The sequence below is a fragment of the Lepidochelys olivacea genome, assembly GCF_965140295.1.
Source record: "Lepidochelys olivacea isolate rLepOli2 genome assembly, chromosome: 1".
Taxonomy (NCBI): domain Eukaryota; kingdom Metazoa; phylum Chordata; order Testudines; family Cheloniidae; genus Lepidochelys; species Lepidochelys olivacea.
In genome coordinates, this window is record NC_140411.1 from 82,261,222 (window position 1) to 82,273,467 (window position 12,246).

The 12,246-nt window shown below is 45.8% G+C and overlaps 1 protein-coding gene across 1 annotated transcript; it reads right to left on the reverse strand.

Annotated features, from left to right (window-relative positions):
• Positions 1–2,347: 2,347 nt before the first annotated feature.
• LOC311525279 (glutamine amidotransferase-like class 1 domain-containing protein 3, mitochondrial) lies at positions 2,348–10,332 on the reverse strand. The gene is made up of 4 exons (XM_084637281.1): positions 10,123–10,332; positions 8,224–8,395; positions 4,182–4,386; positions 2,348–2,642 (listed from the first exon to the last, which is right to left on the reverse strand). Exons 1-4 carry the CDS (start codon positions 10,228–10,230, stop codon positions 2,450–2,452), a joined length of 678 nt encoding a protein of 225 aa, XP_084493407.1. The 5' UTR covers positions 10,231–10,332; the 3' UTR covers positions 2,348–2,449.
• Positions 10,333–12,246: the final 1,914 nt, after the last annotated feature.

Below are 12,246 nucleotides of genomic sequence, written 5' to 3' on the forward strand. Positions count from 1 at the left end.
CAGCAAGCCACTCTGCTTAAGGCCCAGTGCGTGTGTGTTGCTTTCTCTCTGAGGGCTATGAACAGGTTACAAGTGATCACACTGCTCCTTCTAAGCAAGTACCTTTGTCCTTAAGGGAAAAGGATTACAGAGAAATTTATTAAACAAAAGAAGTTTCTATACACATGCTAAAAGCTTACTAGATGTTACCAATCTGTTTTATGGGTGCTTAAAAGGCCAAAAGCCTTCCAACCCTTCTGCAAAGATTGGGGCCCTTAGACAGAAGGTCCTGTCCATTTGCTGGATCAGCAAAAAGGTTCTGAGTCTGCCTAAGCACAGCCTTTTTAAGGAAAAAGCCCTTTCTTCAATTTCCTAGACTCTGGGAGCCTAGCTTGAACAAATATCGGTGAACTTCTACCAGGAGGTACTACCTTCTGGAGTGTCTATAATGTGAGTGATTCACCTTAATCTCCCCCTCCAACACACACTCTCTCGGTCCCTGAGGGAGCTGCAGTGACTCTCCTCCCAGAGAGTAAAACACAAATAATCCCTGGCCCACAGTACTAAAATATACACCCCCGTTCCTCCCAAAGATACTGCATGTAGTTGCAACACCTGTCACAGGGCTCCTTCCATCTCTCTGTGAAGCCGTTCCTCTGTGGATAAATAATGAAGGTGTAATTGCAGCAGGGGGAATAGATCCTGGCTCTCCCATGGCCCAGCTGCATACCCCTACCTCCAGGCTACAGAGTTATTCTGTTGCTTCTTCTGTGGCCCAATGACTTTTCCACTGGATAAATAAGTAAAGTATTTATTCACACAGGGGAACAGGCACAGGGGGAAATTAAACCTTTGTCTCCCCTATCCCAGGCAAGCATTTTAAGCACTGGGTTAAAACTTGTAAGGTGGGCACTACCATCTCCTCCTGTGAAAGGTGCTGATCTGGTAGGTGGCCTGTCAGCACACCTGCTGGCTTGGCCCTGCCCATGAGACGGGCATCACCTGCCTATCTTCCCCAATCAGTGGATTACTCGAGGGCTTAGGCTAGAGATAGGCATAGACACCGACTCTGAGTGCTCTGGCAGCTCCCCAACCTGCCCCAGCTCACCTCTGCCTCTGCTCTGCCTACTCCCAGAGCATGCCGCCACAGCCTGCTTCTCCCCCTCCCTCCCAGCGCTTGTGCCGCAAACCAGCTGTTTCCCACAGCAAGTGCTGGGGGGGGGGGGGGGGAGGAAGAACACGGCATGCTCGGGGAAGAGGTGGTGCGCGAGCACCCACCAGTGTTGGCACCTGTGGAAGTAGGTGTCCAAACACCTAGAGTTAGTCAGTCAGTGTGCATACTCAGAGAATGAAACTTAGGTGCTAGAGGAGTTTAGGCACCGACAGGGTTTGACAGCAGTTTTGTGGATTTCAGCAGAGCCTAAACAGGAGACTGAGGCACTTAAGTATCTTTGTGGATTGGGGCCATGGAACCCAATCCCGTCAAGTTTTTAGTACCAACTCCTACTGAAGTTAATGGAAGTTAACAGTTCTTGAAGGATTGTGCCTATAAGAAATGCTGACTTCTGCCCCCACATCTTCAATGAAAACAGATGGTTGAGTTTTTATAATCCACTTGGTTAAGTAAGTCTTGCCATTGCAATTTGTGTGCAAATATCTGTAACTGAACTAATTCCTCCTAACTGAATCCTTCATTATTTCATTTAAAAACAGCAAAGATAATGTAATTTGACTATAAAAAGATGATGATTTTCAACAAAATAAGTTGTGTTAAATTTCAAACACACTATCAACACATGAAACTGGTTTGTCTAGCTCAGGGGTTCTCAAACTTCATTGCATGCCACCCACTTCCAACAAAAATTACTATATGACTCCAGGAGGAGGAACTGAGACCTGAGCCTGCCTGAGCCCCCTGTCCTGGGTGGGGGGCCCAAAGCCAAAGGGCTTCAGCCCCAGACAGGAGGCTTGTAATCTGAGTCCCACCACCCACGGTGGAAGCCCACTGGCTTTGGCCCCAGCCTTGGGAGGTGGGGCTTGGGCTTTGGCCCTGGGCCCCAGCTAGTCTAATGCCAGCCTTGGTGACCCCATTAAAATGGGGTCATGACCCACTTTGGAATCCCAGCCCACAGTTTGAGAACCACTGGTCTAACAGATATTAGAGTTAGGCTTGTTTAAAGAGTCACAGGAACATAAATTCCAGATTATTTCCGTGGTTTTGCTGTATTGATTTAATTCTTCTGCTGTCACATTTTATTACACTTGGGTATTACAAAAACCCATTTAGGCAAGAAGGATTCCTACCCAAGTCTCGGAATAAAACTGAAGAGATGCTGCCTATATTTCAAATAAAGGGAGAAAAAAAAGCTCACTAACTGCATTATTTTATTAATATAGTTAAGTACAGGTAAATGTTTTATATTTACTGGTAGTCATTTCATTGCCGGGGATAGCAGACATCAGAGTTCCCTCAGCTGAGTTTCAGGACTTCTGCCACCATTGTTCCTATTCCATCAAAGATTTCATGCAAAGGAGCTTTGCACATGAAAGCACAAGTAGTGACTATTTTGTTGGTGGCATCCACGTGGGATTCAGTTACATCTTTACAAATGTGCTTGCATCCAAGTTCTACTATAGCAGATGCAGTTTCAGCATCAGGAAACCTGTTAACATTAAACAGAAACATTGTAGCCATAAGATTTTGGCAATCCACTTCAGAGAGAGAGTTACAGAAATAGTCAAACCACTTCTAGCAGTGCTGACTAAGGCTACGATTTAGTCACGGAGGTTGCAGAAGTCATGGAATCTGACTTCCAGCAACCTCTGTGACTTCAGCCTGCAGCAGCTGGAAGCTGCAGGCCTTGCACTGCCTGGGTGGGAGTGGGGGGCACAGGGAGCTGCAGGGTACCCCTGCTGCCTTTGGCAGCCCCCAGAGCTCCAAGCCACTGCAGGTATACCCTGCAGTCCATTTTGTCACAGATATTTTTAATAAAAGTCACAGACAGGTCACTACTTCCGTGAATTTTTCTTTATTGCCCATGACTTGTCTGACTTTTACTAAAAATATCCATGACAAAAATCTTAGCCTTAGTGATGACATGAAGGGATCTCAGACAGCCAGATTTGAGATTTACAGAGACTTCAGCAAAGAAAAGTACTCCCTCCCCACACCCTATTTATCACTGATCTGATATCTTGCCAAATCAAGAAGTTTTGCCATCTACAGTACAAATCCATGACCTGGATAACTGCAAAACTAACAATCTTTTGATGAATTTATGAGGAGATGCCAATCATAACATTTGGCACTCAAAAATACATTCTCCTGAGGGGCCTGGAGGCAAGGTTAGGCTCTCAGCAACTTTAAATTGTCTTCTGGGCTCTTCTAGTCTAGAAGACCTTCCACCACATCTGCAGTGAACTGATTTTGTTCTAAGGAGAGGGGTGAAACAGCTGGTTTGCCTATCATCACTCTTGACTGAGTCTATAGAATTCCATTCAGATATCCTATCCGTAGTTAACATTACATGAAGCAGCGTTAACTTCTGCTAGGTTTCCTTCTCATCTGCTACCTGCCCATGCCTTCAAAACCATCCCACCAGAAAGGACAATTCCATTAAAACAATGAGTGTAAGGAGAATGTCCAAGGCATGACACTGGCCTAAGATTCTGTTAAGTTTATTTAGCGTTATCATTTGGACATCTGCCAGCAGCCAAGTTTAACATCCTGAAACATAGAACCACCATACCGAATCAGACCAATGGTCCATCTAATTCAGCAGTGGCCCAGTAGCAGATGCTTTAGGGAAGACAAGGACAACACAGGAATACCATGCTAAGATGGGAAGCTGCTGTCTTACCATAGGCATCTACTAACCTGATTGTGCTCTGAAGCATATATTACTTAGACAGAATTAAAAAAACCAGTGTAACAACTATGGATGTTGTTAGCACACAAGTACTGGACCAGTGTATTTCTTGGTTAGGGTAAATTATGATTCCCCCTCAAGTGCATAACAAACCAACCAGCCTCACACATTCAGCCCTCTTCCTCCAAAAGTGCATTTCTTATTGCTATTATGAAATGCACAGTGTAAAATAAGAAAGGGTGTGACTAGTGCATTCTCTGGGAAATGCTGCTATCATAAGCCTGTGATATTTTGTGCTCATAACAAAATAAAGCGTCTGTAACCCTGTCTTACCTTTCATCTACATTTTTATCATGGCCAACTGTGACTTCACAACCTGGGAAGACTTTAGCTGCCAGCACTGGGGATATACAGCACAAACCGATGGGTTTCTTAGCACTATGGAAAGCCTGAAGAGTGGACTTCACAAGCTCATTGACAGTACAGTTCTTTCCATCCACTGCCCAGGAACACAGATTCTTTGCTACACCAAATCCACCTTGGGGGGGGGGGGGGAGGGGAGGGGGGAAAAAAAGGAATACTTTCACATTTAAGGCAGTCTGAAGAGCAATTAGTTATCTGCTACAGCACTAGAAGGACATTGTACCCTTTTTTTTTAGCCAAAGCAGAGTTTTTAATCATAGCCTATCTACATTTGTTGAAGTTCAGCCCACTAACCATTCAGCATGCAAACCGTGATGGATTTACAACATTAACAATAGAAATCCTGGATTGCCTAGGCAGCAGATGTGCAAGCATTCCCACACATCCCAGCAAGGAGGCTCAACCCTCTTCAGGAGGTGAGAGAACAATTTAACCTTCAAACCCACCCAGCAGAGGCCTCTCCCCACTAGGTTTTACCACTTGATCTGCACCTACCAACACACAAGGAGGAACTAAAAACAAGAATGATGATACATTTAACTGAGAATTGGACAATACTTGTGTAGTTCATGAGTGTTGGGGAAAATCAAGCCTGCATTCAGCTGATAAATATGATTAAGCATTCTTGTTGTGGGCTAGGCTATTTTATGAGGCAGGAATCCTCTGTCCCAATCCCTGTTGGTTTTCTTTGGTACAAGCAGCATGAGTCTTCTAGACATTCCAGATGAAGAAAATGGAGATTGATAAAGCAAATATATTTTATCCTCTAGAGTAATTTCTTTTGCAAGTTTTAGTTCAAGATATAAACAATTATTAAAAATATGTTTCTTTTAACTCTGTTTGACCTTTACAGTTATTGAGATGTCTCACTTTAAGGACATTGCAGTACTAGGAGCTTTGGGCTGTCTCTCTTGTGAATTATAAAGCAAGTTGCAGTGCGTTTTGTTTTTTTTAATAGCATCTTTGGAGATGCGCTATAATAAGTGACTGCACTTAATCCTCATTTCTTGATAGAAACAGATTAAATTTTACTGCAATTTCATTTGCTGGATTTACACTAGTTTAAATGATCAAAAGTAATAAAAAAATTACCAAGTGTAATCATCCAATAATATTTGATTCCTTGTGTAATGCACACAACCACTGGCTTTCCTACAATAAATGATGATAGTGTTGAAAGAACTATTTTAAGGGACAATATTTTAATTTTTTGCTTTCAGCCTATTCCCATTACTCACTGTTTTGAATGTTGTTATCTCGGAAGTTCCAAAATAAGATTTTAATCTTAAAGTTTACACTGTTTCCCTTTGATGCTCATTCTTCCCAGCCCCCTCCACCAGGTTTCTAATGAAGCAATAACTTCATATGGAATTTGTTAACTTGCCTATGCACCTGCAGCAGTGATGATGTTACCAACTCACCACAGCCCTGGGAAATGGGTTTATTAATACAGTAAAAGCGGTTTTATCCTGCATGTTGAGGGAATGGGGGCTGCTAATAAGTGAAAAATGCTGGTTAATTAAGAGGGAGCGAGTCTGGGTGCAGGAGGGAGTGTGGGGCTGGGGTGCAAGCTCTGGGAGCGGGTTCAGGGGAACAGGTTGGGGTGCGGGGGGGTGTGCGGGATCCGTGGTGCACTCACCTATGCAGAGGTGTGGCAGACAGCCTGGTGCGCGGCCTCTGCCCACCGGCGCTGCCCCCGCAGCTCCTGTTGGCCCTGGCTCCCAACCAATGGGAGCTGCAGTGCTAGCACTTGAGGCGGGGCGGGGGCAGCGTGCAGAGCTGCCTGCAGTGTCTCCAACTGCAAGCAGCACCCTGTCCCAGCTGCTCCCAAGGAGCCACCCAGAGGTGAATGCCCCCTGGATCCAGCACCCCCTCCCATGCCCCAACCCGCTGCCCCAAGACCCCTCCTGCACTCAAACTTCCTCCCGGAGCCTGCACGCCACACCCCCTCCCGTGCCTCAACCCCCTGCTGGCCCTGCCCCAACCAGACCATAAACCGGAATTTCAATGAAGATCAGAAATGCTGGTTTATAGAGCTTTCTGCTTGGTGAAGTGCCAGATAAAACAGCTTTTACTATACTGTATTATACTGGTGCTCCCTCTACCAGCTCTACCACCGAAAACGCTATCAGGATTTAAAAATGAATGCTGCTAATGGCCAACTGAGGTGCTAGTACTTTAAGTTTTGTATACGTGATTCTGGAAAGCGACCTTGAGCAAGTCACAGGGTTGTTGGGCTTGGTTTTCCCACCTGTAAATGGAAATAATAATTACCCATATTTGTAAAGCATCTTAAGATCTATGAATGAAAGAAGTTATACATGTGCTAAGTGTTGCTATGTCAGCAGCAAAAAAAATGGAGCTATAATTTCAACAAAATGTCAGACAGGGAATGTTATCCAACTGGGAATCACACTCTGGCAACCATTTTAGAGTCACTAAAGTACAGCAAGTGTTGTATAATGGCAAGTTCCGTCATTGTTCTGCTCTTCCTCTGCGCTCTGTTCTTGTCTTGTAAACTCCCAATTCTCTACCTATGGACTCCTAGAGAGAATCATAGAATATCAGGGTTGGAAGGGACCCCAGAAGGTCATCTAGTCCAACCCCCTGCTCGAAGCAGGACCAATTCCCAGTTAAATCATCCCAGCCAGGGCTTTGTCAAGCCTGACCTTAAAAACCTCTAAGGAAGGAGATTCTACCACCTCCCTAGGTAACGCATTCCAGTGTTTCACCACCCTCTTAGTGAAAAAGTTTTTCCTAATATCCAATCTAAACCTCCCCCACTGCAACTTGAGACCATTACTCCTCGTTCTGTCATCTGCTACCATTGAGAACAGTCGAGAGCCATCCTCTTTGGAACCCCCTTTCAGGTAGTTGAAAGCAGCTATCAAATCCCCCCTCATTCTTCTCTTCTGCAGGCTAAACAATCCCAGCTCCCTCAGCCTCTCCTCATAACTCATGTGTTCCAGTCCCCTAATCATTTTTGTTGCCCTTCGCTGGACTCTCTCCAATTTATCCACATCCTTCTTGAAGTGTGGGGCCCAAAACTGGGCACAGTACTCCAGATGAGGCCTCACCAATGTCGAATAGAGGGGAACGATCACGTCCCTCGATCTGCTCGCTATGCCCCTACTTATACATCCCAAAATGCCATTGGCCTTCTTGGCAACAAGGGCACACTGCTGACTCATATCCAGCTTCTCGTCCACTGTCACCCCTAGGTCCTTTTCCGCAGAACTGCTGCCTAGCCATTCGGTCCCTAGTCTGTAGCTGTGCATTGGGTTCTTCCGTCCTAAGTGCAGGACCCTGCACTTATCCTTATTGAACCTCATCAGATTTCTTTTGGCCCAATCCTCCAATTTGTCTAGGTCCCTCTGTATCCTATCCCTCCCCTCCAGCGTATCTACCACTCCTCCCAGTTTAGTATCATCCGCAAATTTGCTGAGAGTGCAATCCACACCATCCTCCAGATCATTTATGAAGATATTGAACAAAACCGGCCCCAGGACCGACCCTTGGGGTACTCCACTTGATACCGGCTGCCAACTAGACATGGAGCCATTGATCACTACCCGTTGAGCCCGACAATCTAGCCAGCTTTCTACCCACCTTATAGTGCATTCATCCAGCCCATACTTCCTTAACTTGCTGACAAGAAGGAACAATGTGACATGTATGCTAACATTAAATCCAGCATCCTGACACCTATACATTGGGATAACAATACTCACCTAACAAGGAGAGCTATATGGAGTAATTTTTATTCAGAAATATTTTGAGACCCTCTACAAAATCCATGTTTATAAGAAAGATTCTCAAGTTGGACAGGTCCAGAATGTCCTTTATTTAAAGGGATTTGTAAAAAATTAGCTACAGAAAGTTAAAATAGTTACTTGTAATTACAGTTTATGGGGGTGGGGCATTTTCTGTTTATTTTTAAAACAGAACTCACCTGGAAAAATGACTGCATCAAATTCACCAACTTTCAGTTCAGCCAGATCTTCAATGTTGCCTCTTGCTAGCCTGGCACTTTCAACCAACACATTTCTCTTCTCTTCTGTTGGACTTCCTCTGAAATGATCTACTACATGCATCTGCTCTATGTTTGGTGCAAATATCCTTACCTAAAATACAGATACAGAACAAAATAGGTTGTACATAGAAACAAATTAAGACTAGGAAAACACATTGTAGCTGCAGAGCTCCAGGGATCATATCAGTTCAACAACTTCACTAAAACTAGAGACACTTACCCAAGAACATTGGATTGGGAGATAGACGTGTCTGAGAATCGGACTACAAAAGCCAGCATGCTAGGTGGGGAAACACCTGAAATAACCAATGGGTGATGCCAAGGACAGGAGCTTTGGACCTTGTGTCCAAAGCCCTAACCCTTTCACAGAGAGTTAGGTACCTAACTCTGGGCTTCAGGGAGCAGGCTCTCTCTGTTTGCGATCCACAGTTGGGAACCCTTTCCCAGAGACAGGCTGCTTAGGTGCCTGCCTCACTCCACACCAAATCGCAGGAGGCAGAAGAGGTGGTCGTGGTGCCCAATTTATAACTTTTAACCCAGTGGTTAGAGCAGTCACCTGTCACTGGGCTCTATAGCTGAGTACCTGTGGATGGTCAATGTAAACAAAACTTCTTGCAGCCACCAGCAGATTACCCTGATGGGTGCGTGCCAAAGGTTGCCAACCCCTGTATTAGAGCAAACTTTAAAAAAAGTTTCTAGGAAGAGCAATTTTGTTGGCTGATTTTTTCTGCTTTTCTATTTCTGAAAATGTGCTTTCTACCTCACAATCAGTCATAGCTCACTGCCATGGGAATTGCATTTTCATCCAGCAACCTATCCTTTTGTTGAAAGATTAAAGAGGAAGAACAAAATGGTTTTAAAAGAAGAACACATTTCTTCAACAAGCCTTTAGAAGTCAGCATGAAAAACCATGAAGCCTCAAAAAAAGTGGTATGGTTGATATTTTTGCATAACTACTATAGAACATGCTTTTCACACTTCTATTTACACCTTTCGTTGGTTGCATTTATTGCATTTTGTACAAGCACAGGAAATATCTAATTTTTATCCATTAATAAATCTCAAATCTGTACCCATGTCCCTGATTGTGATGGGCTCCCAGGGCTGTTGTTTCCTAGGCCCAGCACCTCATTATCTGTTATGCACAACTGAGAGGGGGCCAGTCTCTGTTGTCTGAATACAGAGGTGGGGCCCAAGCACAAAAATTGGATCCAGGTTCAAACGTCTCCCAATAAAACTGATTTAGCCCAAGACACAGGCTAGCAGCAAAATTTGGATCTGGATCTAGATCCAAAGTTGGGGGGGGGGGGAGAAGAGGGCAGGTATTTGGATCAGAGTTTTTAAAACCCGGGCCCACCTCTACTTTTCACGCTCTTTCTGACCCTGGGCTGGGGAGGGGGCCATGAGAGGAGGGGGCAGGGGGAAGAAGAGAGACCCCCTTTCGCCGCAAAAAGAAAAGGAGCACTAGTGGCACCTTAGAGACTAACCAATGTATTGGAGCATAAGCTTTCGTGAGCTACAGCGCACTAACACGGCTGCTACTCTGAAACCTGTCGCTGCAGCTCACCACAGCGCAGCGTCTGCGGCCTGCGGAGAAGGGTCCCCGTGCCAAAGACCCCAGCCAGCGGTTACTCTGGACTGAGACACGACGAGTCCCACCCGCGCTGCAGCAGCAGCTGCCCCAGGGCTCCCGCGGCGACCAGGCCCCGCCAAGGGGCGGCGGCCGTCCCGGCGTAGCGGCCCGCAGCACGGCCCCCCCGGCTCCGGGGCTGCTCCCGAGCCGGGGACCCGCCCCGTGCAGCGCGGCTCCGCTCTCACCTGCGCTCCGCCCCTGCTGAGGTGAACCAGGGCGGCCGAGGCCTCGTGCACCTCGCTGCCATCGAACACCCCGCAGCCGGCCAGCACCAGGGCCGCCCGCTTCCCCATGCCGCGCTCGCTCGCTCGGCTCGGCTCGGCTCGGCCAGGCCAGGCCAGGCACCCGCTGCAGGACGCGTCGGGAACTGCGGGCACCGGAAGTTGGGGACTACACGCCCCGCGCTGCTGCCCAGCGGCCTTTGTATTAGGCACGACAGGAGCCGCCTCCAATCCGAGCCTCGGGGACGGGCAGGGAGCGGGGATTTGTTGATTTGGAGTCAAGACGATAGGAACGGACCAGCCATAATGTCCCTAAAGGGAATATGCCTGGAAAGTGCTTCAGCCGCTTCTGATTAATAACCACAGTATCGTCTGTATTCCTGAAGCACCTAGCAACGCCAAAGAGCAGAGCCCCATCGTGCCAGGTGCTGCGCAGAAAAGTAGCCAAGAAGCTCGTCCCCATCATCTACATGTCATGCAGTGCTCAACAGCTGGCCCTTAACAGTGTTATGGGCGCTGTAAGGTCTCTGTCTCTCACGCTACACAAACTGGTTTCCTGAGACAAATTATGAGTATCCCGCTGCAGTTGACGCTCAGTAAATATGCATAAACCAATTTTTCAAGGGGCTTCCACTTTTCCTGCACCCACAATCCATGTTCATATTATGGCCCTGATCCTGCAGAGATTTGTGCTCACACTGATTTCAAAGGGACTAAACTGTGCTTAAAATTAAGCATGTACAGGAAACTTTACAGGATTATGGTATATGTGCAAAACTTGGTCTTTCAAGTTAAAAATCAGGTACCTGAGTGCCTGATCTACCACAAAACAAATGGGTTTTGCATGTGAAAGTGTACTGAATAAATGGTAAACACATATGTAAGCATCTATTTGTCCTCTGTCTATTTTGCTGGGTATGCAACCACCGCAATAGTTTTTCTACAACAACCACCTCACATATGCTTTGGATTCATCTTATGAATCCGATGAAGTGAGCTGTAGCTCACAAAAGCTTATGCTCAAATAAATTGGTTAGTCTCTAAGGTGCCACAAGTACTCCTTTTCTTTTTGCGAATACAGACTAACACGGTTGCTACTCTGAAACCTGGCCATTGGTGTATGCACTGGGTTCCCCTTCATGCAAGGCATTTTCCCTGCAGGGAGAGGGGATGAGGCTGTGTGGTTTATTTCAGCAAAAACCTGCTGCAATCTGAGTAGGTTTGCCAAGACATCCCTGCCACCACAGGAAAGTCCTATTGCTGCGCTGGTTCAGACTGTTTGGCCTCTCAGTGGAATTCCCTAAGCGTGAGAAGATGGATGTGCTGGGCAGACACATTCTCTAACAGCACAGAAGTGGCATTTTCAATGATAGATCTGGTATATTAAAGAGCCGTGCTTAAACCAGACTAGAGAATACACCATTATCCAGCAGACCGACACAACCAGAAACCTAATCTGAACAAGTGATATTTTTTCCAGGTTATTCAGACAAGTTACCATTAGAGGGAGAAAATTATTCGGTTGATTATTTATTTCAATTGTTTCTAATGCTGCTTTGGGGACTGTCTCAACGGTGACTGTGCAGTTAGAAAATGTCTTAATTATCCTTATCATAAACATGATTTTGTACCTGGTGTAGACCAGGCCAAGTCATGTTTAAAAACATGTTACCTTGTTGTGGTTAACCTTAGGTGTTTTCGCAAAAAGAAATTGCCACAAGTACTCCTTTTTTTTTTGCGAATATAGACTAACACGGCTGTTACTCTGAAACCTTAGGGGTTTTAAATATAATTGCTCTTCCTTATCTACACTAGGTGGAGAGTCGATTTCACACCCAGTTAGTTAAGGTGCACTCTAACGGTGAAGCATTTTCCCATTAAGTGGATGGAATAGGCAAAGACATTCAATTTTTTCTTTCAGTCCCAGCAGTGCACCTGGTATAGGCACTTTTCCCAATTACATCCTACAGAGTCTCTCCATCAGCCCTGATCTTGGCACTTGCAAATGATAAATCAAAGATTCCTGTATCTTCCAAGTGGTTCGATAGTAAATGAAGTGTCTAGCCCATCCCACCCCATCTCATTTAG

Bases quoted from the DNA above. Each gene is read 5' to 3' on its own strand.
- LOC311525279 (XM_084637281.1), bottom strand. From the start codon at position 10,230: ATGGGGAAGCGGGCGGCCCTGGTGCTGGCCGGCTGCGGGGTGTTCGAT. The intron at 4,387-8,223 runs GTGAGTTCTGTT...CCCCCCCCCAAG, and splicing joins TGATGCAGTCATTTTTCCAG to GTGGATTTGGTGTAGCAAAG. The intron at 2,643-4,181 runs GTAAGACAGGGT...TAATGTTAACAG, and splicing joins GATAAAAATGTAGATGAAAG to GTTTCCTGATGCTGAAACTG.